General features: G+C 52.8%; 1 protein-coding gene across 5 annotated transcripts in view; it reads left to right on the top strand.

Moving 5' to 3' along the window:
* Positions 1 to 455: 455 nt before the first annotated feature.
* TCF25 (transcription factor 25) overlaps positions 456 to 24,659 on the top strand; it is a 31,764-nt gene continuing 7,560 nt past the window's right edge. For all 5 annotated transcript variants that reach the window (XM_023228997.2, XM_023228996.2, XM_023228998.2 and 2 more), the window contains exons 1-11: positions 456 to 743; positions 8,317 to 8,478; positions 9,465 to 9,539; positions 10,306 to 10,424; positions 12,221 to 12,286; positions 16,699 to 16,781; positions 18,086 to 18,216; positions 19,508 to 19,607; positions 20,442 to 20,535; positions 22,567 to 22,659; positions 22,770 to 22,875. In XM_023228997.2, the coding sequence (XP_023084765.1) occupies positions 552 to 743; positions 8,317 to 8,478; positions 9,465 to 9,539; positions 10,306 to 10,424; positions 12,221 to 12,286; positions 16,699 to 16,781; positions 18,086 to 18,216; positions 19,508 to 19,607; positions 20,442 to 20,535; positions 22,567 to 22,659; positions 22,770 to 22,875 (1,221 nt within the window). In that variant the 5' untranslated portion in view covers positions 456 to 551. The remainder of the gene's footprint in view (positions 744 to 8,316; positions 8,479 to 9,464; positions 9,540 to 10,305; positions 10,425 to 12,220; positions 12,287 to 16,698; positions 16,782 to 18,085; positions 18,217 to 19,507; positions 19,608 to 20,441; positions 20,536 to 22,566; positions 22,660 to 22,769; positions 22,876 to 24,659) is intronic.

The raw sequence follows: 24,659 nt of genomic DNA on the forward strand, positions 1-24,659 counted from the left end.
TAACGGGGCCTCAGGCGGGCAGTGAGGGCCACGTCCCCCACTGGTGCCCGAGGGGCGGCGGCTTCAGGCCAGGGCAGAGGTGGGCATCGACGGCTAGATCACTTGAATGACACCGTGGCACGAAAAGGACCAACTAGCAGCGTCCGGGACGCAGCTGTAATGCTCCAGGCCCGGAGCGAGGACAGGCCCTGGCGGGCCAAACGCGGCTGCGGGTTCCGGACCACACGGATGGGCAAGGCAGGGCAGGGCCGACTGTCGCCGGCTGCGCGCCCCTTACCCCGCATCAAAGCCCGTCATCCCCGCGGGGCACCTCTCCAAGCCACAGGCCCACGGCGCGCAGGCACCCGGCTTTCCCGAGACCCGGCCCGGACCCACCGGAGCCGGCCCAGACGCCGCGGCTGAGGCGGGGAAGTTCCGGTGAGTCGCAACGCGCAGGCGCCGCACGCCAGCCCCCGCCCCCCCCCCCGCGCCAGGAGTGCGCAGGCGCGCCGACCGCTGAGTTTTCTGCGCTTCCTTCTCCCTCTCTCCAGACGGCCTGGTCGTTCGGTTCTATGTCGCGCCGGGCCCTCCGGAGGCTGAGGGGGGAACAGCGCGGCCAGGAGCCCATCGGGCCCAGCGCCCTGCAGTTCGACCTCCGTGATGACGATGACGCGGAAGAAGAAGGGCCCAAGCGGGAGCTGGGTGTCCGGCGCCCCGGGGGCGCAGGGAAGGAGGGCGTCCGAGTCAACAACCGCTTCGAGCTGGTGAGAAGCGCGGCGACCCGGGTGGGGGCGGGGTGGCCCGTGACGTCGCGGGGCGGGACGAGCGTCCAGTCGGGTCGGGGAGCGGGGGGTCGTCATGCCAGGGGTAGGTCTGGTGACGTGGGTCCCGGCTGCAGTGGGGAGGGCGGGGCCGTGCGTCGGGGCCGGGACGACGCGGGTGGGCGGTGGCGTGAGGTCAGGACGGCGGGCCGCGGCGTTAAATTGGGTTCTAACCCTGGTGAGGTGGGCGGGATCATCCCGTCAGGGGCGGGGCAAAGGGATGGGGCGGGGCCTTGTCGTCGGGGCGGGGCGACCGAATGGGCGGGGTTAAGCGGGGTCCCGGCTGTGGGGAGGGCGGGGCCTTAATGCCAAGGGCGTGACCAACGTCGGCGGGGCCGGGCCACGATGTGGGCGGGGTTAAACGGGCCTGCAGCCACGTGGCTGTCGTGGGGCCATGACGCTACCGGGCGTGGCTAAGGACAGGAGGGCGAGGGGATGGCATGAGCGGGGTTAAATGGGGCCTGGGGCCACCGTGGGGATGGGGCCTTGGCGTAGGGGCAAGAGTGGGTTTCTCTCAGTTGCGGAGTTGAGGACTTGCCAGGCCTCTGCGAGCATTCTCCTTTAATCCTCGCAACAACCCTGCTTAACCCAGGACCTTGCTCTTCTCTGCTGCATCCCCATCAGCCTAACCCAGTGGGTCAGTCTTACTCTTCGTTGCATCTCCGGCAGCACGTTTCTGGCACGGGGAAGTAACCAGTTTGACTGCATGGTTTGCACATGTGGTCCTGCGCCGTTTTCTCCTAAGCCCTGGCCTCCGTCTGTAACTCTGCCTCTGCGGACTCTGTGATCCTCCCACCTCAGCCTCTTGAGTATCTGGGACTACGGGTGGGTGTCACCATGCCAGGCTAATTTTTTTTTTTTTTTGTAGCGATGAGGTTTCACCTTGTTGCCCAGGCTGGTCTAGAACTCCTGCGCTCAAGCAATCTGTTCACCTCAGCCTCACAAAGTGCTGGAACTACAGGCGTGAGTCACCATGCTTGGTTGACTGCCCTTCTCACATCAATTCCACCTTTAGGGGTCCCCAAGACCACCGTCAAGGTTCAGTAATTTGGTAGATTCACAGCAGTTACTGAAAGTTGTTTTTTTTTTTTTTTTGAGATGGAATCTTGCCCTGTTGCCCAGGCTGAAGTGCATTGGCACAATCCTAGCTCACTGCAACCTTGAACTCCTGGGCTCAAATAGTCTTCTCACCTTGGCCTCTCAAAGTGTTGGCATTACAGGCATGAGCCACTGTGCTTGGCCCCATAAGTCTTTTTAAATTTTTGTCAATATAATTTGTCAAAAATGATATCACATTATTTTATTTTACACTTCTTTGTTAGTGAAATGCAGCACCTAGCTATATACTCGTTGACCATGTATATTTCTCTTTGTGACAACCTGTTTATATCCTTTGCCTTTTTTTTTGTTGTTGTTTTTGAGACGGAGTCTGGCTCTGTCACCCAGGCTGGAGTGCAGTGGCCAGATCTCAGCTCACTGCAAGCTCCGCCTCCTGGGTTTACGCCATTCTCCTGCCTCAGCCTCCCGAGTAGCTGGGACTACAGGCGCCCGCCACCTCGCCCGGCTAGTTTTTTGTATTTTTTACTAGAGACCGGGTTTCACCATGTTAGCCAGGATGGTCTTGATCTCCTGACCTCGTGATCCACCCGTCTCGGCCTCCCAAAGTGCTGGGATTACAGGCTTGAGCCACCGCGCCCAGCCTCCTTTTCCTTTTTATAGGGAGTTTAAACAATCTTTTTGTACGTGAAAGCTTGCTGTCAATTGTCTTTAACGTAGTTTCTCAGTTTGTTTGTTCTTTAACTTCTTTAATTTCTGCGTGCTGAAAGATACCGGAGCCACTTTTCTTATTGTTACACATCCATCTCTATAGTGTCTTCACATAGATCTTCCCTGAGAGTGATCCTCCTGCCTCAGCCTCCTGAGCAGCTGGGACTACAGCATACCCTACTGTGCTCAGCTTGTTCTTTTAATGCTTTTTTGTTTTTTCCATTTAAATATGTAATCTTTTTGGTATTTATATTTGTGTTGGTGGGAACTGGGAAACAGTGTGGTTCGTGAGTTGACAGAGTAAGAGTCTGTAAGGTCAGAAACCACACATACCCTTGTGGACTTTCTGGAGTGAGTTTTGAGTGTCAGTAACACCAGCAGCCTCTGTGGATGAGCGTCTGCTTATCGTGCTTGTGTTCTTAGGAATTTCAAAGAATTTTATCCAATGGCACACATCGATCTTAATTTAAGCATTCTGTACTTTTTTGCCCTTACAACTCATATTTGGAAATAATATAATAGAAATGTTTATTGGCGTTCTGTTAAATAGCTCTTAATAAACAGAAGTATGAGACACATTGAACAGCCACTTAAGACTGAATGGTTTTGAATGTGAATGCATCGGTGAGAGACATGGTGTGTCTCTCTTTTAAAATTTTATTTATTCAGAGACAAGATCTCTTTATGTTGCCTGGGTTGGTCTTGAACTCCTGGGCTCAATGGATCCTTCGGCCTTGGCCTCCCAAAGTGCTGGGATTACAGCTCCCAGTACTTTGGGAGGCAGAGGTGGGCAGATCACCTGAGGTCAGGAGTTTGAGACCAGCCTGGCCAACATGGTGAAACCCCATCTCTACTAAGAATGCAAAAATTGGTCCGGGCGCGGTGGCTCATGCCTGTAATCCCAGCACTTTGGGAGGCCGAGGCAGGCGGATCACGAGGTCAGGAGATCGAGACCATCCTGGCTAACACAGTGAAACCTCGTCTCTACTAAAAAAATACAAAAAAATTAGCCAGTGTGGTGGTGGGCGCCTGTAGTCCCAGCTACTCAGGAGGCTGAGGCAGGAGAATGGCTTGAACCTGGCAGCCAGAACTTGTAGTGAGCTGAGATTGCACCACTGCACTCCAGCCTGGGTGACAGAGCTAGATTCCGTCTAAAAAAGAAAAAAGAATACAACAATTAGCCAGGCACGGTGGTGGGTGCCTGTAATCCCAGCTACTCGGGAGGCAGGAGAATTGCTTGAACCCAGGAGGTGGAGGTTGCAATGAACTGAGATTGTGCCACTAGACTCTGGCCTGGGTGACAGAGATTCCGTCTCAAAAAATAAATAAATAAATAATAACAATAATTGGATTTGTCTATTTCTACATTCAACCGTGTCATTTTTTGCTGTGTGTGGGTATGTGTGTTTTGGTTTTTTAGAGACATGGTCTCGCTCTATTGCCCAAGCTGGAGTTCAGTGTCACAATTATAGCTCACTGTAACCTCGACCTCCTGGGCTCAAACCATCCTCCCACCTCAGCCTCCCGAGTAGCTGGAACTGCAGGTGCGTGTCACCACACCTGGCTAATGTTTTCCATTTTTTTTGAAAGCCAGTGTGCTGGGATTATAGAGTTGGGCTACCAGGCCTGGCCTAGAATATTTTTTGAACTGATTGGTAATGAAAATAACAGCCTATCAAAATTTGTGGGATGCAACTGAAACAATGATTAGAACTTTATCATTGTAAATTTTAAATTAGAAGTGTTTAAAAATCAAGAAATTTACTTGAAACTTCTACCTTAAACTAGAAAAAGAGCAAATTAAACTCAAACTGTGTAGAAGGAAGAAACTAATCAATGAGAGGAATGCATAGAATAGAATATGGACAAAATGGAGAAAATCAGTAAGACCAAAACTTGGTTCTCTCAAAAGGTCAATTAGTAAGAACTCTGGATTGACTGATGGGGGGAAAAAGGGAAGGTCCAGGCACAGAACCATTTTCAGGGATGGGAGAGTGTTCACAGGCACAGATGGTGTAGCCTGGGCAACAGAGCGAGACTCCGTCTCAAAAACAAAAACAAAAAATCATGTGTCATCACCAAAACTTCACTGAAGAAGCAAAAACTGGGCCTATCACACGTGCTGCCCGTGTCCACACACAGGCTCCCGGGCCTATCACACGTGCTGCCCGTGTCCACAGACAGGCTCCTGGGCCTATCACGCTTGCTGTCCGTGTCCACAGGCAGGCTCCTTTCCATTGAAGTTCAGCTTGGCATAGAGCTTTTTATGAATTCGATTTGTCAAACACCTCAAAATAAGATATTTGTTTTTCTTAGGAAGTCAGCATGAGTCAATAAAAGTAAATTGGGTGTCGGCTGGGCGTGGTGGCTCACGCCTGTAATCCCAGCACTTTGGGAGGCCGAGGTGGGCAGATCATGAGGTCAGGAGTTCGAGACCAGCCTGGCCAACATGGTGAAACCCCCTCTTTACTAAAAATACAAAAATTTGTATGGTGGCGGGCGCCTGTAGTCCCAGTTACTCGGGAGGCTGAGGCAGGAGAATTGCTTGAATCCAGGAAGCAGAGCTTGCAGTGAGCCGAGATCACGCCATTGCTGTCCAGCCTGGGCAACAGAGCAAGACTCCATCTCAAAAAAAGGAAAAAAAAAAGTAAATTGGGTGTGGTGGTGCGTGCCTGTAGTTGCAGCTCCTGGGGAGGAGGATCCCTCGACCACAGGAATTTGAGGCCAGCCTGGGCAGCATAGTGAGACCCATCTCTAAAAACAGACAAGTAAACCAGCACCCAGCTTCACTAAGAGACATCGTCATCAGTTGAATGTTGGAGATGGTGTAGATCCAATTTACCAGTGACTGCCCACAAGTTAGAAACATTTCAACAGGAGGCTTTGTTTCAGCTTTCTTCCTTGACTGCAGGGTGCAAAGCAGCTGGTCCATGCCTAGGCCCCAGCTTCGCCAGCGAAGGCCAGGCAGAAGGAGGTATCACCGTGAGAATCACTGTCATGGTGCTGCTGGGATGGGACAAGCCTTGTTTTGGTGGAGTTTCAGTGTTTTCAAATCAGGGGCTCTTTTTACATAGCACGTCTATACTGCCATGGATTTTCTCGACGGGCGTAAGATGCTTCTGAATTGTATCCTTGTCATGTGGAGAGAAAACTGACAATTGTATCCTTGTCATGTGGAGAGAAAACCCTCCACTGGAGAGAAAACTGACCAGTGAGCACAAACCTGCCCTATGCTTTCTTCTCTTCAGCAACCATGGCCTGGGTGTCTGTCCTGCGCTCCCACCAGGGAGAGTCCCCAGGTGCAACCGAGTCTCAATTCTGTTTCAGGAACTATCTCAGGGCTGTGGGGCTCGGAGCTGATTTTGTTTTGTGAGCTTTGTGGTTTTCAAGATGTTTTAAATTAAACAGGCAGTTTTATTTATTTTTGAACCTTAGTGCATCCGATTGAATCAAACAATCTCCTAGTCTCCTAGTTCGTAAAGAATGGTTGATGCTGGTCTCTGTTAGCTTGTTTTAAAAAACATTTAGAGATAGAGTCTTGCTCTGTTGCCCACACTGGAGTACTGTTGTGTAATCATGGCTCACTCCAGGTTCCAGACTCCAGCCACTGGGCTCTAGCAGTCCTCCTCTGCTGCCCGAGTAGCTGGGACTTGGCTTGCGTGCCACCACACCCTGCTAATTTTTTGTAGCGATGTGGTCTCGCTGTATTGCCTGGGCTGGCTTCAAACTCCTGGGCTCAGATGATCCTCCTGCCTCAGCCTCCCAAAGCGCTGGGATTATAGGCGTGAGCCACCGCACCCAGTCTGTTAGCCTCTGTGTTTTGTTTTTTTTTTTGATATGGAATCTCACTCTGTTGCCCAGGCTGGAGTGCAGTGGCGTGATCTTGGCTCACTGCAGCCTCTGCCTCCTGGGTTCAAGCAATTCTCCTGCCTCAGCCTCCTGAGTAGCTGGGATTACAGGCACAGGCCACCACACCCAGCTAATTTTTTTATTTTTAGTAGAGACTGGGTTTCACCATGTTGGCCAGGCTGGTCTCAAACTCCTGACCTCGTGATCCACCTGCTTCAGCTTCCCAAAGTGCTGGGATAACAGTCATGAGCCACCGTGCCCAGCCAGCCTCTTTTATTTGTCTTTTTTTTTTTTTTTTTTGAGACAGAGTCTCACTCTGTTGCCCAGGCTGGAGTGCAGTGTTGCGATCTCGGCTCACTGCAAGCTCCGCCTCCCAAGTTCACGCCATTCTCCTGCCTTAGCCTCCCGAATAGCTGGGACTACAGGCGCCTGCCACCACGCATGGCTAATTTTTTTGTATTTTTAGTAGAGACGGGGTTTCACTGTGTTAGCCAGGGTGGTCTCAATCTCCTGACCTCGCGATCTGCCCACCTCCGCCTCCCAAAGTGCTGGGATGACAGTCCTGAGCCACTGCGCCTGGCTGCTCTTTTATTTAATCTTTCACTAGCTGAAGAGCTAGAACTTTTCTGGTTCTTACCCTTCTCCCACTGCCTGTCTCCCCTCCCATCTGTATGTGAATGTATGTTGTGAGGTTTTATCCATTTAATATGCTCGTAAGATACATCCACATTGTGTGTGCCATGGTGGTTCATTCATTCGTTCATTCTCATTGTATAAAAGGTTCCAGACTTGGCGTGGTGGCTCTCGCCTAAAACTCCAGCTCTTTGGGAGGCTGAGGCAGGAGGATCGCTTGAGGTCAGGAGCTCAAGGCCAGCCTGGGCAATGTGGTGAGACCCCATGTCTACAAAAAATTAAAAAAATCAGCCAGGCACGGTAGCTCATGCCTGTAGTTCCAGCTACTTGGGAGACTGAGGCAGGAGGATGCTTGAGCCCAGGAGGCCAAGGCTGCAGTGAACCGAGATCACACTGCTGCACTGCAGCCAGGATGACGGAGCGAGACCCTGTCTCAAAAAGAAAGAGAAAAGTTTCCATTGTATGAATTATTTTTATCATATGTCATTTTCGTGTTCTATTTTGAGATGGAGTCTTGGTTTGTCACCCAGGCTGGAGGGTAGTGGTGCCATCTTGACTCACAGCAACTTCTGCCTCCCGGGTTCAAACGATTCTACCACTTCAGCCTCCCAAGTAGCTGGGATTACGGGCGCCCGCCACTACGCCTGGCTATTTTTGTATTTTTAGTAGAGATGGGGTTTCACCATAGAGACAGGGTTTCGCCATGTTGGCCAGGCTGGTCTTGAACTCCTGACCTCAAGTAATCTGCCTGCATCGACCTCCCAAGTGCTGGGATTACAGGTGTGAGCACCTCGCCTGGCCTATCAGTTTCATTAGGAAAAGTTTGTAGGTTGATGGGTCCTTGGTGCCTTTTTTTCCTGCCTTCTGCTGGAAAGAAGCTGAGGCTTGAGGAGAAAGGAGGAAGAAGGAACTTTAATGCTTTGGCTGAATGTACGTATTTAACATTTTTTCCTGCAGGTGGTCCTCTGTAAATGGGGTGAACTACAATATTTGAGGAGTCTTCCTTCCATCATCTCTGAAGGCAGAGATGTCACACAGCCTTGGGGCCCTGGCTTCCTGTAGAGCTCACTGACGAAGTCCCCCGAGCCAGAGCTGAGTCACTGCTGTGTCCAGCAGTCTCCGGTTCTTACATTCTGTCCCGTCCAGCCTCTCACACTGACCCTGGGTGTCCCCAGCGCAGGCCCGTTCACATCTCACTAGTCGTATCTCAGCATCAGCATTCACACTGTAAGTGACGCCCTGGCTCTTCTCCAACCTGTTTTTCCAGATAAACATTGACGATCTGGAGGATGACCCTGGGGTGAACGGGGAGAGGTCTGGCTGTGCGCTCACAGACACTGCAGCACGAGGGAACAAAGGAAGGGCTCGGCGTGGAAACACAGAGAGCAAGACAGATGGAGATGTTGCCGGGACAGCGCCCCCAGAGCAGGTGGGGGGCTGAGTGGTGAGGAGGGGGAATCAAGGGTTTGGGAGGTTTCAAGGCACCCAGCCACAGGTATCCTGTGCTGTGATTTTCCTTGAAGGTGTAATTTTCGCAGTTCAATTTTGGTTAACTGCTAGTTACCCCCAAATTTACTTGGGAACCTTGATGAGATTTGTATGAAATGTGTAAAGGTCCGAGGCCTGTCTCCTGCGTTCAGGAGAGTCTGCGCCTGCCCAGCAGTGTGTGTAATGACACATGTGTGTTCTTCCTAACTGTGCCCGAATGTTTGCTTGGCTGAGTTGTGGATCTGGGTGCTGGTGTAAGTGAACTTTGAAGAAACGTGCAGGTCAGGTCAACGTGGGATGGGCAGAGATGCAGACAACCTGCCGCTGCGCTCCACAGCACAGAAGGGGGGCCCTAAAAGGAGAGCTTGTGTTCATTTATCCAACATGGGTTCTTGGGGGCCTTCCTGGGTGCTGGGAACGCGCCTTTGCCCCTCAGGAGCCTCTGGTTGAGAGGGCAACATAGAGGTGAAGTAACAAGTGGGTCCTGCCTTGAGGCTCGGGGTCCTGGGGGCTTCCTGCGGAGCCTTTATGCTGTCAGAAGGGGTTGGCCAGGTGTGGGTGTGGGGGACCACAGGTGCAGGTTCGGTATGAGGTGGCGGGGGCACAGCAAGGCCCTGGTCTTCAGGGAGTGGCTGACAAAGTGAGAAATGAGAGCTGGACCAGGTCAGAGCCCTGTGAACCATTGTGAGGCTGGACACTAGAGGGCCCTGGGGACTCCTTAGCACAACCCAAGGGACGTGAGAGCAGGGGGCTTGGAGAGGTGGGAAGGTGCCTGCTGGAGAGAAGAAACGGAGTCGAAGGGACTTCCAGGACACGGAGGGAGGCGGGGACTGCTTAGATGAGGGTGGAGTCACACTTGCAGCTTTAATTCTCAGTTCTTAAGATTTACTTCTCGTTCCACTGATTAAAATGTGTTCCTATCATTAGTCTAGTGCAAGTGGCAAACTCCGGAAGAAGAAAAAGAAACAGAAAAATAAGAAAAGCAGCACGGGAGAAGCATCGGTATGTGAGTTGGGCCTGGCTCTGCTTTCTCCCTCTGCCTGACTCCCTCTCCGTTCTCTTCTGGCTGTTTTTCAAGGTGGTGTTGAAAGAAGTTTACTTAATATTTTTATACCTTCCTATTAGGAGTATAACTAATTAAGAGATCAGAGAAAAAAAAAAGGAAAAACTGCTTGCTAAATTCTGCTTCCTGTTTTTACCCTTGTTCCTTGGGGTCCCGCTCTGCTCTGTGTCTCTGTGGGAATGTGTGATCTCGTGAGGACACATCACATGTGATCTCGTGAGGACCTCCTAGTCCTGGTGCTCCTGTGGCCCGCGGGGCGCTTGCTGTTTGCCCTGACATCTGTCCCATGCTTACGGGTTAATTGGGTGGTGGGCATAGAGCCCACCACTGGAGCTAGTCTGTCATCAGGAAAAAATATGTTTTCATTATTGCCCTTCGTCCCCATCTGAGTGCGTCCCGAGACGAGGGTGTCGTTAAGTCCCAACCCTGTTCGCCTGAGGAGGTGAGCACACCGGGAGGACATGGGATGCCCAGTTTTTTCTAGGGTCCTTCTGGCTCCGTGATTCTGTCTATGCTGAGCGCTTCTTAGGAAACATCTCCTCTTTTTTCTGAATGCGTGGATGGTACATAGTGTTTGACTTACACTGTCCTTTAGGAAGGAAATACAATATAATAGGTCTCTTTTAAAATAAATAATTTTGTTATTGTCACAACATTTAAAGTAATGTCAGTGTGGTGATTAAGAGGTTGTTTTGGGGCTTTTAGGAAAACGTACTAGAAGATATTGATCGCATCCTGGAGAGGATTGAGGACAGCACTGGGTTGGACCGTCCAGGCCCCGCACCCCTGAGCTCCAGGAAGCACATTCTCTACGTGGAGCACAGGTGCGGCCCCGCCCTTCTCGGCCCCCACCCTTCTCTGCGGCCCCCGCCCTTCTCCGCGGCCCCCGGCCTTCTCTGCGGCCGCCACAGAGACTCCGTGGGAGGAAAAGGTTCTCTAAAAAAGGAAAAAGAAAATGTACTATATTTATTTAAAAATAATATGAGTTTATTGGCCGGACGCAGTGGCTCACGCCTGTAATCCCAGCACTTTGGGAGGCCAAGGCAAGCGGATCATGAGGTCAGGAGATCGAGACCATCCTGGCTAACACGGTGAAACCCCGTGTCTACTAAAAATACAAAAAAATTAGCCGGGCGTGGTTGCGGGCGCCTGTAGTCCCAGCTACTTGGGAGGCTGAGGCAGGAGAATGGCGTGAACCCGGGAGGCAGAGCTTGCAGTGAGCCGAGATCGCACCACTGCACTCCAGCTTGGGCGACAGAGTAAGACTCGTCTCAAAAAATAATAATAATAATGAGTTTATTATTAATCATTTAGGAAACAGGCTGGGCCCAGTGGCTCACGCCTGTAATCCCAGCACTTTGGGAGGCTGAGGCGGGCAGATCACTTGAGGTCAGGAGTTTGAGACCAGCCTGGCTAACATGGAGAAACCTCATCTCTAGTAAAAATACAAAAATTTCTGGGTATGGTGGCTCACGCCTGTAATCCCAGCACTTTGAGAGGCTGAATCGGGTGGAACACCTGAGGTCGGGAGTTTGAGACCAGCCTGACCAACATGGAGAAACCCCGTCTCTAGTAAAAATACAAAATTAGCTGGGCGTGGTGGTGCACACCTGTAATCCCAGCTACTGAGGAGACTGAGGCAGGAAAATTGCTTGAACCTTGGAGGCAGAGGTTGCAGTGAGCTGAGACTGTGTCACTGCACTCCACCCTGGGCAACAGGCAAAACTCTGTCTCAAAAGAAAAAAGAAAAAAAAATACAAACATTAGCTGGATGTGGTGGTGGGTGCCTGTAATCTCAGCCACTCAGGAGGCTGAGGTGGGAGAATCTCTTGAACCCAGGAGGCAGAGGTTGCAGTAAACCAAAGATCATGCCACTGCACTCCAGCCTGGGTGACAGAGCGAGACTCTGTCCCAAAAAAAGGAAATAGGAACAAGGAGGAAAGGAAGTCATCCGTATTTCAGAGGACTTTTAGCTTTACTTCTTATGTATCTGAGAGAGTTCCTTCTTTTTCTTTTTTTTAAGAGACAGGATCTCTCTGTCATTCAGGCTGGAGTGCAGTGTTGTGATCATAGCCCATTGCAGCCTCGACCTCCTGGGCTCGAGAGATTCTCTTGCCTCAGCCTCCCAAAATGCTGGAATTACAGGTGTGAACCACCACATCTGGTCAAAACGTTCCTCCTTATCTTGTCATGCTTGGATGACTGTTCATCTCTTGGTCTTATAGATGCTTAATGAATTGCTGTCTCTACTTCAGAAATCATTGCCAGTTTAAAAAAAACAGTGCCCTGGAGTCAGTTAAGACACAGTAATGTGGTCTCAGGGTGTGTGCGCTGCCCTGACCCAGCCTCAGAAACAGATGTGTGTCACACACAGGGCCTCTTGACACAGCACTCACCGAGTGCCGTCACAGCAGATTGACCAGCGGCTTCCCTGTGGTGCCCACAGTGGCGAGGCCTCAACCATGGATGGGGTGGTGATTGTAAAGAAAGGAGGCATGGAAGCTGTCTTTCAAGCCAAAAATCCGTTTTATTTCCTTGATTATTAGGTGGCTTTCTGAAATTTTTGGAATCATTGTAGAACATAATTTCATGTTTCTTTCTAAAATTTTCAATTCCCTAGACACTTGAATCCAGACACAGAACTGAAAAGGTATTTTGGTGCCCGGGCAGTCCTGGGGGAACAAAGGTAAGGTCCACACTAAACTGTCTTCTCACAGCTGCTTCGTTCCTTCTTAGACTCTTGACGGGGTGGTGTTCCTGAAGCCAGTTAACCCTTGAGGGAGAATACTGGAAGCCAGAGTCACACAGAACCCTTAGAACTGGAATCTGAAAGGGAGTCCACAGATTGTGTGTAACCTTGTCTGTGACTGTGGGTTGTGGAGATACCCAGAGTCGTTGGTCTCCATCCCCAGTGTAAGGTTTCAAAAGCTGGACTGGATGTGGTGCTTGTGCCTGTAATCCCAGCACTTTGGGAGGCTGAGGTGAGTGGATCACCTGAAGTCAGGAGTTCGAGACCAGCCTGGGCAACATAGTGAAACCCCGTCTGTACTAAAAATACAAAAATTGGCTGGGCGTGGTGGCGCATGCCTGTAATCCCAACTACTCGGGAAGTTGAGGCAGGAGAATCACTTGAACCTGGGAGGCAGAGGTTGCAGTGAGCTGAGATCACACCACTGCATTCCAGCCTGGGCCACAAAGTGAGACCCCATCTCAAAAATTTTCAAAAGCTGTTAAATTTTCAGATTCTAGTTTTGTTGCAGTGGCTCATGCCTATAATCCCAGCACTTTGGGAGGCCAAGGCAGGCAGATCACCTGAGGTCGGGAGTTGGAGATCAGCCTGGCCAACATGGAGAAACCCTGTCTCTATTAAAAATACAAAAAATTAGCCGGGCGTGGTGGTGCATGCCTGTAATCCCAGTTACTCAGGAGGCTGAAGCAGGAGAATCGCTTCAAACGGGGAGATGGAGGTTGCGGTGAGCCAAGATCGTGCCACTGCACTCCAGCCTGGGCAACGAGAGTGAAACTCCATCTCAAAAAAAAAAAAAAAAAAAAAGATTCCAGTTTTGCTTCTCAGAGCAAAACTAATGTAAAGTTCAGGTTCTGAGATAAGCTTCTTTCTTTCTTTCTTTTTTTTTTTTGGGAGACAGATTCTTGCTCTGTCATGCAGGCTGGAGCTCAGTGGTACGATCCCAGCTTACTGTAACCTCTGCCTCCTGGGTTCAAGCAATTCTCCTGCCTCAGCCTCCCGAGTAGCTGGGATTGCAGGTGCACTCAACCACGCCACCACGCCCAGCTAATTTTTTTTTTTTTTTTTAGTAGAGATAGAGTTTCACCATGTTGGCCAAGCTGGTCTCGAACTCCTGACCTCGGGTCATCCACCTGCTTTGGCCTCTCAAAGTGCTGGGATTATAGGCGTGAGCCATGGTGCCCGGCCGAGATAAATTTCATCTGTGTCCATTCAGTAGTTCTTAATGGTTGGGCAGCCCTAGATGAGGATGGCTGGCTGTGATGAGGAGCGCAGGGTCTTTCAGCTCCTTATAGGAGGAAAAGCAGGGGTGTCTGCTTCTGGGACTTTATGTAGGAGGTATGTTCCGCCTCTGAACTCTCCATTGAAGTGTCCAGAAGGTGCTTTGTTTTTTTTTGTTTTGTTTTGTTTTTAGAGACCTGATCTTGCTGGGTTGTCCAGTCTGGTTTTGAACTCGTGGCCTGAAGTGATCCTCCCATCTCAGCCTCCCAAATAGCTGGGACTATAGGCCCATGCCACCGCTAATTTATTTTATTTTATTTTTTGTAGAAACAAGGTCTTACTTTGTTGTCCAGGCTGGTGTCAAACTCCTGGCTTCAAGCGATCCTCCTCCCTCCGCCTCCCAAAGTGTTAGGATTACAGGCATGAGCCACCACGCCCAGCCAGGCACATCCTCTTTTATTTGCACATCTGAGTTCTAAGCATTGTTTTTTTTTGTTTGTTTGTTTTTGTTTTTTTTTTTGAGAGGGAGTCTCACTTTGTCACCTAGGCTGGAGCTCAGTGGTGCCATCTCAGCTCACTGCAACCTCCGCCTCCTGGGTTCAAACGATTCTCCTGCCTCAGCCTCCCAAGTAACTGGGATTACAGGCACGCGCCACCATGCTCGGCTGTTTTTTGTATTTTTAGTAGATACGGGGTTTCATCACATTGGCCAGGCTGGTGTCGAACTCCTGACCTCAAGTGATCCGCCCCCTTCTGCCTCCCAAAGTGCTGGGATTAACAGCCCTGAGCCACTGCGCCCAGCCTCCCAAAGTGCTGGGATTACAGGTGTGAGCCACCGTGCCCGGCCTAAGCCTTGTTTCTGCACCATGGTATCCCCGGGTCATTTCTTCACCCCAGTGGTAGCATGTGTCCAGATGTTGGCTACAGTCCCCCTTGTCTGCAGGCATATCTGTGAAACTGCCCAAGAATGAGTTTTCCCATCTTGAGTCACCTGCCAGTGCCCTTCGGTAGAGTCACCAGCTCACACTCAGCGTCTGCCTGGGTCCTTCACCTTCTTACTCGTGTAGGTGATACGGGTCTGGAAATCCATCATCGTGTGTGGGCAGAAGTGTTGGTGTTTTGATTCTGGGTAGATTGAGGATGTTTTCATGTGCTGTTGTTCACACTTTCCCTGGATTTCTAACAGGTTTTGCTTTATATTTTACTTTGCATTTTTGGTGTTGATGTGTTTCCTTGGGAATGTTAGTGAAAAATTGACTTTAAAATGTCTACTTTGTTATCAGTATTTCCCTGAGCTGAGGGTTCCACCTCGTCCCGCTCTTTGTTTGCATCTGCTTGGTCTGTTTTTGCCATTTCTTTACATTTTTGCATGGTTTTATTTCTGCAAATTATAATTATTGATAGTAATTAGTATAACTATTCATACTGATTACTAATAGTAATTAGTTGACAATAATTGCCTTTATTATTATTACTATTTTTTTTTTTTTTGAGACAGAGTCTCGCTCTGTTGCCCAGGATGGAGTGCAGTGGCGCGATCTCGGCTCACTGCAAGCTCCGCCTCCCAGGTTTACACAATTCTCCTGCCTCAGCCTCCCGAGTAGCTGGGACTACAGGTGCCCGCCATCTCGCCCAGCTAGTTTTTTGTATTTTTTAGTAGAGACGGGGTTTCACCATGTAGACCAGGATGGTCTCGATCTCCTGACCTCGTGATCCGCCCGTCTCGGCCTCCCAAAGTGCTGGGATTACAGGCTTGAGCCACCGCGCCTGGCCCTTTATTATTTTTATAGTATTATTATACTTTTTGTTATATTATTTCTTTAAAAATTTAATTCCTACCAAAAACTTCCGTGGAGAAGCCACAGTGCCCTTTTTATTCATTCCTTGTCCTGCTCCTCCAAGACAAGACCTGGCCTGTTTCTGTTTCCGCTTCTGGTGGTTCTCTCAGAATCTCAGAAAAACACAGGCACTGCTTTTTCTTGGGCCCTTGACTTCCTACTATGCCAGCCGGGCCAGCTCATTGCCCTGGCACCTCCGCACTACTCCTGTTGCTCCGGGTGCCTGCCAGCCTTCAGACTCCTCCAGACTTTTGTCCCTGCCCCTCCCGGCATCTGCCCAGGCTGCCTCACTGGGCCTGTTCTGGAGGCTTCCTGACTCGTTTTGTGGGACGGCTGACCTGGGGTCAGGCTGTCCCTGGGATTCTGTAGACCTGGCGCAGGAGAGTGCTGAAGGACGACTCTCCTAGGCCTGGGCGTGTGCTGCAGGCAGGAGAAGCAGGCTGGGGCCACCTTCACGGCAGGAGGGCCCACCACGCTGGCCTCCACTCTGCAGTGGCTGAACCGGGGGAGCCTGGGGCCGGGGCAGGGATGGCCCCGCGGGCAGGGAACTGCATTGTGCTGATGGTGACTGTGGGCGTGGCTGCTGCTGTCCGTGCTGCCACAGCTCCCACGCCCCACCTCTCCTGCACCTGTGTGCTCAGGCAGAGTGCCCTGAGCTCCGTTATTTGGGGGTCTCTGCCATGGGGTCAGGCCCACCCTAAGCACTGGTCAGGTGGTATCTGAGTGGGACGGGTAGGGCAGCATGGAAAAGGCATGGAGCTGCTGTTACATCAGAGATGGTTGGTTTCTTAAGTTGAGTGATGGGCATGTGGAAATATTAGCATGTTATTCTCTTTCTTTTCGTTTTCTTTTTTTGTTTTCTTCTTGAGACAGGGTCTCGCTCTGTCACCCAGGCTGGAGCTCTGGGATCACAGGTGCAGACCATCACACCAGGCTAATTTTTAAAATCCTTTGTAGAAATGGGGTTTTGCTGTCTTGCCCAGGCCAGTCTGGAACTCCTGGGTTCAAGAAATCCTCCCATCTTGGCCTCTCAGAGTGCCGGGATTATAGGTGTGAGCCACCGCGCCTGGCCAGAATTGTTTCTCTCTCTGTGGGACCCTCCCTGCTCCACTCGTCCCGCAGCAGTTGCTGAGGCTTGTTTGCATCCTGTCCCTATTGCATCCCCACCCTGCCCCACATGCCCTCTCCGCCCCTCAGTTTTGCTTCCACGGCCCCTGCAGGGATCAGGCAGCCAAGCCTTGGCCCCCACACACCACAGGAAGTAAAGCTGTGCCTGTGTCCCATTCTCCCCAGGCCACGGCAGAGACAGCGCGTGTACCCCAAGTGCACATGGCTGACCACCCCTAAGAGCACCTGGCCCCGCTACAGCAAACCAGGTGAGGGTCTGCAGAGGCTGCTGGGGGTGGGTCTGAGCACTGGCCCGTGCTGGGCACTGGGGGGCATTAGTGCCCCTTGAGCCGAGCCTCTCGCTCCAGGAGTACCCGTGCACACTGTGTGACTGTTTGTTGCCACACTGAGGGCTTGAGTGCTGGAGGCCTGGCCCAGGACCTCGACACAGAGCCTCCCAGGCACCGTCTTTGTGTGACTGTCTTTTCATGCAGGTTCTTCCTACCGTTCTGCCATCGACCTTTCCCTTATGGAAGCAGTCGAGTTCATTTTAAACTGCAGTATTTTGTATATTATTGCTAACTGATAAGTGCACGTGATTTTAAGATAAATTGCAGCAGTGAAGACAGGCATGGAGTGTTGGGTGCTTGGTGGTGTGGTGCAGGGAAGTGTCAGGAGGCCCTCAGGGGCCAGGGCAGGGATGGCCTGTGGGAAGGGAGCCGTGCGGTGCCCTTGGCGATTGGCTTGGCTGCTGCCGTCAGTGCTGCCGCGGCTCCCATGCCTGCCTCTCCTGCGCCTGTGTCTGGGGCGGTGCCAGAGATTGCCTGCGTACGTTCTGTAAGGACGCGTCTAAGAGCGAGGCCTGTGCTGTCCAAAGGTGGACGCTGCTGCTCACGGCCCCTTCCCTTCCTAGCAGGAACCCCTGAGCACTGCAGACAGGGGCTCCATGGCCGTGTGTTCCTGCAGGACTCGGGCCTTGGGCAGGGCCATCAAGAAGGTGTCACTGCAGGGGACCTGTTCCATGGAGGCCCTGGGAGGCTGAGCTTCTCAGGTTTATCAGAAGAAACGGGGCCCCGCGCACCCAGTCAGACGGGGCAGCAGAGACAGAGGGTGGCCACGCGCTACAGAGCTCTGTGGCTTCGGAGGCCTGGTGCTGTGGCCAGCTGTGCCACCGCACTCCACCCCGCCCTTCCACGGCCACCCTGGACATTCACCTCAGTCAGACTTGGTCTGGGGACAGTGCTTGGCCTGGTCAGTTCCGGTGACCTGTGACTGTGTGTGTCCTTGTCCCTGACATTCTCCAGGCCAGTGGGGCTTGAGCTATATCTGAGTTCTGGGGGGAAACACGTCTTGATAGGAAACTAAAGCAGACAGGATGCCGTCTCTGGTGTAGAGCAGACTGCGGGTGTTCTGGGAAGGTGCCCGGACCTGGGTGATATGCGTGAGTACACACTCAGGTCAAGTTTGTTGATATCGCAGGGGCCTCGTCAAGAACACGAGGGTGAGGGCTGTGCTTGGAACTGCCCACATGCCTGCTCCCGGCACACCCTCCCTGAGCACTCTCCCCTCCCAGGTCTGTCCATGCGGCTGCTGGAATCAAAAAAAGGCCTCTCCTTCTTTGCGTTTGAGCACAGTGAGGAGTACCAGCAGGCTCAGCACAAGTTCCTGGTGGCCGTGGAGTCTATGGAGCCAAACAACATCGTGGTGCGTGGTCCTTGCAGCCCCCGACAGGAGCAGGGGCCGTGTAGCCACCACTGCCCTGGGCCTCCTGCTTTGCTTCCCTGGTGGTTGGGGGAGGCGTGCTAACTCCTGCCCTTCCCAACAGGAAGGGTGCCAGCCTCTGCAGGGTGATCTGGCCCCGTGACCAGAGGGAGATGTGTTCAGAGGCCCTAGGCAGAGTGAGCTCCATCCATCCTCAGAGAAGAGGCTGGAGCCCTGTGCTCTCAGCCGTTCTTGGAGACCGTGCAGTAGTGCCGTGTGACGCAGGCCCAGGACTCTGGGGCTCCTCACTGCTGCCCTTGCCTCCTGCAGCTCAGCACAGGGGAGCAGCTCAGATTCCCTGCCCCCGGACAGCCCCCACACAGTCCCCGACAGCCCCCAGGCAGCCCCCTCGCAGTCCCCGACAGCCCCCAGGCGGCCCCCTCACAGCTCCCGGGCAGCCCCCACACAGCCGCCGTGCAGCCCCAGACAGCCCCCAGGCAGCCCCCTCACAACCCCCGGGCAGTCCATCCACCTGTCAGTGATGGAGTCCTCTCCTTACAAACCCCCAGGCTTGGTGCCCCAGGGTCGCGAGACCCTAACCAACCCCGTCTTCAGAACCAGAGGGAGCCCGTCCTCACATTCTCTGGCCACCGTCACCCCGTCCATGCTGCCTCAAGGCTGTGGTCAGGGGCAGGATGCTTCTGAGAGCTCAGCGTCGTCTCCCCTGTGGGAAAAGCTGCTGCTTTCCATTCCTCTTTCTTGGGGCGTGGTGGGGAGTTAGGAGGCCCCGGCCTGGGCATGTCAGGTTTGAATTCTTGCTTTAAATCATATCATTGGTTCAGCTTAGCAACAATAACTAGCCTGTTTTGAGTTAGGGGATGTTGTGAGTGTCGACCCTGGTAATTCCCATTTTGTTTTTGGAGTCGGAATCTCACTCTCTTGCCTAAGCTAGAGTGCATTGGCGCAGTCTCGGCCCGAGTTCAAGCCGTTACCCTGCCTCCCAAGTACCTGAGATTACAGGCACATGCCACCACACCCGGCTAATTTTTGTATTTTTATTAGAGACCAGGTTTGCCACATTGCCCAGGCTGGTCTTGAACTCTGGATCTCAAGTGATCCTCCTGCCTCGCCCTCCTGAAGTGCCGGGATTACAGGCGTGATCCACTGTGCCCAGCCTCCCCTGGTTTTAAATGCCTGAAAGAAAGGCGTGCCTGTTAGCTGGGGCCTTGCTGGGTGTCTGTCCCCAAGAGGGCTGCGTGTGCCTTTCCTCCAGGGCTGTCCTCCCTTCTGGTAGGTTCTGCTCCAGACGAGCCCTTATCACGTTGACTCGCTGCTGCAGCTCAGCGATGCCTGCCGCTTTCAAGAGGATCAGGAGATGGCTCGAGACCTCGTAGGTAAGGCAGAGCCCCCACCCGTTCCCATCAGCTGTGGGAGCACCTCAGGCCATCAAGACAGATGCGGTGGTGTAAGATGACGGGGGCTGCCAGGATATCCACAACAGCTTTATTGAGATGCAACCCACATGGCACAGAACTTACCCATTGAAAGCTTTTGTTTGTTGTTGGTGTTTAATATACGCCTCAGCCTCCTGAGTAGCTGGGACTTCAGGCAGCCGCCAACACGCCTGGCTAATTTTTTGTGTTTTTAGTAGAGACGGGTTTCACCGTGTTCGCCAGGATGGTCTCCTGACCTCTTGAGCCGCCCGCCTCGGCCTCCTGAAGTGCTGGGATCACAGGCGTGAGCCACCGCGTCTGGCCCTCTGGCTTTTATTTACAATCAAGTTTTCAAGGTTCATCCTCATTGTAGCACGAACCAGAACGTTGTTCGTTTTTCCTCCACCGTGTGGACGGACCACGTTTTGTGTGTCCGTCATGAGTTGACAGCCACGTGGGCTGTTACAAATAGTGGTGCTGATGTCAGTGTGCACACACAGCCTTCGGTGGACACGCCTGTGCTGCGCACGTGGACGCCTGGTTCTGTCAGGACATGGCGGCAGTTGTGCCTCATGGTGTTTAAGGTGTTTCCGTCTCAAGCTGACAAGTTCTGTGGTTGAAATAAATGCAGCCTGGCATCCAGGGTACCCAGGGTCCTGTCTGCCCTCTCAGTGTCCAGGATTCTAGTTGCATGACCTTCCGTCCAGACCTTTCCTTGCTGTCCATCATCAGAGGAGGGGCTGTGGTTGCCGCGTGTGGCCATGACACCCTCCCCTGGCGTCCCTGTGCCTGCAGAGAGAGCGCTGTACAGCATGGAATGTGCATTCCACCCCCTGTTCAGTCTCACCAGCGGGGCCTGCCGGCTGGATTACCGCAGACCCGAGAACAGGTGAGTGCAGCCGCCCTGGAGGGGACGCAGCTCCCCCCCTTCTCCTGGGAGTGAGGCTGGGGGAGGTGCAGCGGGTGCCGCATGACTGCCCTCCAGGGTGGACCAGGGCCCACAGGTCCAGAGTGACCCGCCTTCCTCTCTCTGGTCCCAAGGATGGAGGGATTGGATTGGCTCAGCCCAGGTTTACGTTTGTCTGTGGACATGCCGGATGCCACTCTGGAGGTCAGAGTGGGAGGTCTGCTGAGCCCAGGAGTTCAAGTCCAGCCTGGGCACCAAAGTGAGACCTCATGTCTTAAAAAGTAAAAATAAAAATAAATGTTTGTGTTAGAAATGAGCCTGGCTGGGCACAGTGGTTCACGCCTGTAATCCCAGCACTCTGGGAGGCTGAGGTGGGAGGATTGCTTGAGCCCAGGTGTCAAGACCAGTCTGAGCACCATGGCAAGATGCAGTCTCTACAGAACATTTTTTTTTTTTTGAGATGGAGTCTCATTCTGTTGCCCCCACTGGAGTGCAGTGGCACGATTTCGGCTCACCGCAAGCTCTGCCTCCCAGGTTCAAGCAATTTTCCTGCCTCAGCCTCCCGAGTAGCTTGTACTACAGGCATGTGCCACCACGCCCGGCTAATTTTTTGTATTTTTTAGTAGAGAGAGTTTCACCATGTTAGCTAGGATGGTCTGGATCTCCTGAACTTGTGATCCACCTGCCTCGGCCTCCCAAAATGCTGGGATTACAGGCATGAGCCACTGCGCCTAGCCACTGCAGAACATTTTAAAAACTAGCTAGGCCTGGTGGCGCGTGCCTGTGGTCCCCGCTACTTGGGAGGTTGAGGCAAGAGTATCGCTCAAGCGAGCAGGAGTTTGAGGCTGCAGGGAGCCGAGCCGAGATCGTGCCAGTGCACTCCAGCCTGGGCAACAGAGTGAGACCTTGTCTCTCCAAAAAAAAAAAAAAAGGAAGTGAGACTGAGAAACCACATCTCCACAGTGGGCTCTGCAATTGCATTTCCTTCTGTGTCTGGCTGAGAAAACCCATCCCTGGCAAGTTTAGAAGCTTTGGAGGGCTTTGCAGGTTTGAGCTTAAATCAGTGAGGAGCTCAGAGTCAGCCTGACCCCTTGCTTCCCTGTGCTGAGCGGCCACATGTGCAGGACTCTCTTCTTTCAGATCCTTCTGCCCCTAAAGCCATCCCTCTGGCATCAGCCCTCAATGGTCAGACCTGGACTGGCTTCCGCCAGACCTTCCCGCAGCCTGTCCTGTGGGCCCTTTGTGGAGCAGACCAGCTTCTGTCCGCTGTCCTGCCTCTCCTGTGTGCAGCGCCCTGTTTCTCTGGCCACCCTGGGTTGTCTCCAGTGTGGGATCTGCTCCTCCCCTCGGCCTTCCTGGCAAGCCAAGGTCCACGGACCCCTTCTGCACGGATTGTCTGCACTGTGTGCTGGGTCTGAGTTTCCTCCACTGGTTTTCTTTATGTTAGTTTTGTCTCTTCCAATGAAATTCTTAGTTCTTTGAAGTAGATTATAAAATATTAATCTTTCCAGGCATGAAAGGGACAGTGGGCTGTTGATAGAAGTAGCAGCCCACCAGCATCCAAAAGTCACGGGCTCCATGTATCCAGCCTGAGTGCTGTTAGCCGCTGTTGAGACTGGAGGATAAATTAAGATCATAATTGTAACAGGAGATTTTAACTCTCTCCCTGTAAATGATAATTAATAAACAAAAACAAGATCAAGATTTCAAAGAAGTTTGATTTTCAGTATGCAAATTTGTGTATAACTCTGTAAAGGACAAGGAGAGCACATACCTCTTCTCCAGACATGGCTCTCTGTGTGCCGGGCAACTAGGAAATGCCAGCAGAATCCAGAGAGCAGAATGGGGGTGGAGCAGGTGGTGCTGGCCGGGGCGCTGAGCGGAGGGTGGGGTGGAGCGGGTGCTGGCCGGGGCGCTGAGCGGAGGGTGGGGTGGAGCGGGTGCTGGCCGGAGTGCTGTCCACAGGGCGTTCTTTGTGTCGCTATAATTCATGTGGAACTATTTTGGATCTAGGAGCTTCTACTTGGCCCTCTACAAGCAGATGAGCTTCCTGGAGAAGCGAGGCTGCCCGCGCACGGCGCTGGAGTACTGCAAGCTCATTCTGAGGTGAGTGTCTGCTCAGGGCCAAGCCCGCCCGTGCTCCCTGTCCTGGCTGTAGGCCAGCCTGATGGTGCCCGTGTTCCCCTTTGCTCTGCTCTCTGCGCTGCCTCTGGAAGTCTGGAGCCAGACGAGGACCCCCTCTGCATGCTGCTGCTGATCGACCACCTGGCCTTGCGGGCCCGGAACTACGAGTACCTGATCCGCCTCTTCCAGGAGTGGGAGGTAGGTGCGAGTCTGGTGAGGTCCCGTGGAGGGATGGACATCTGCTGCTTCTGTTTCCTTGGTTTGGTATCTGTGTGCTCACGGGACAGTTTGGGGATGAAGTGGTAATCACCCTAGGGCAGAACCCCGTCCTCCTGCCTTGTTTGTCTCCCTTGCCACCTCTAGGGAGTGGAATCTGGTTTTCCTAGGGACAGTACAGCAGCCTTATGTCAGAATCCTCATACGTGTGTACACATGCACAAATGTGTCTGCAAGGACCGTGATGCTGGTAATGACGAAAAACTGGAAGACCCGAGCTCCTCGTGGGCAGTTCGGGAGGATGCAGCTGGGAGGCAGAGGAAGGGCTGGTTGTGTGGGGCTGGCACAGGGACCCCTAGCATGTCCGTCCTGTTCCATGGGAAGAGTGTGAGTATAGCAGGAGAGACTTGAGCTCTGTCCCCCGTTGGAATGTTGGAATGATAATTTAGGTGTATTGGGTTAGATATACTATATTAAAGTTAATTTCACTAGTTTTCTCTTTAATGCAGCTCCTAGGAAATTTAAATTGACACCTGGGCTCCCATTATGTTCCTACCGGGTAGCGCTTCTGTGGACGGACACGTGGGGCTTTGTAATGCTAACCTCCAGCAGGGCCTGGGGCTGGGGAGAAGGCAGTGACAGCTCTGGACTTTCTCTGTTGCTGTGTTGAATATTTTCATTGCACATGTTCATGGATGATGAAAGTGGGTACATTATTCTGATTTTTTAGCATTTGGCATAGTTGGCCAGGAAGTCTCACTCCCAGGAATATGGTTTATAGAAATTCCTGGAGCTCACAAAAATGTAGGTGCAGGGAGACCTCAGGGAGTCCCCCAAAATGGGTCTGCAGAAGAATGTTGATGATGGTGTTTAAGGTCACAAAACAGTCTGTGATCGCATTTTGATAGAAAATGCAGTGAGTCACGTGTCTATGATGTGTAAGGCTGAGAAGGGCAAGAGAAACGCACGCGGGGTGGGCAGCTCCCGGAAACTCGCGTGGGGTGGGCTGTTCCCGGAAACTCGCGCGGTGGGCTGCTGCCGGAAACTCGCGCGGGGTAGGCTGTTCCCGGAAACTCGCGCGGGTGGGCTGTTCCCGGAAACTCGCGCGGGGTGGGCTGTTCCCGGAAACTCGCATGGGGTGGGCTGTTCCCGGAAACTCGCGCGGTGGGCTGTTCCCGAAAACTCACGTGGTGGGCTGTTCCCGGAGACTCACGTGGTGGGCTGTTCCCGGAAACTCGCACGGGTGGGCTGTTCCCGGAAACTCGCACGGGGTGGGCTGTTCCCGGAAACTCGCGCCGTAGGCTGTTCCTGGAAACTAGCACGGGGCGGGCTGCTCCCGGAAACTCGCGCGGTGGGCTGCTCCCGGAAACTCGCCCCCCGTGGGCTGTTCCCGGAAACTGGCAGGGTGGGCTGCTCCCGGAAACTCGCGCGCGGTGGGCTGTTCTCGTCTTTGTAAATTTTCCACGTTGAGAACATTGACTGCTGATGGCCGGGCGCGGTGGCTCAAGCCTGTAATCCCAGCACTTTGGGAGGCCGAGACGGGTGGATCACGAGGTCAGGAGATCGAGACCATCCTGGCTAACACCGTGAAACCCCGTCTCTACTAAAAATACAAAAAACTAGCCGGGCGAGGTGGCGGGCGCCTGTAGTCCCAGCTACTCCGGAGGCTGAGGCAGGAGAATAGCGGGAACCCGGGAGGCAGAGCTTGCAGTGAGCTGAGATCCGGCCACTGCACTCCAGCCTGGGCGATTGGGCGATAGAGCGAG

The sequence above is a fragment of the Piliocolobus tephrosceles genome, chromosome 17, assembly GCF_002776525.5.
Source record: "Piliocolobus tephrosceles isolate RC106 chromosome 17, ASM277652v3, whole genome shotgun sequence".
In the NCBI taxonomy this organism is placed as follows: Eukaryota; Metazoa; Chordata; class Mammalia; order Primates; family Cercopithecidae; genus Piliocolobus; species Piliocolobus tephrosceles.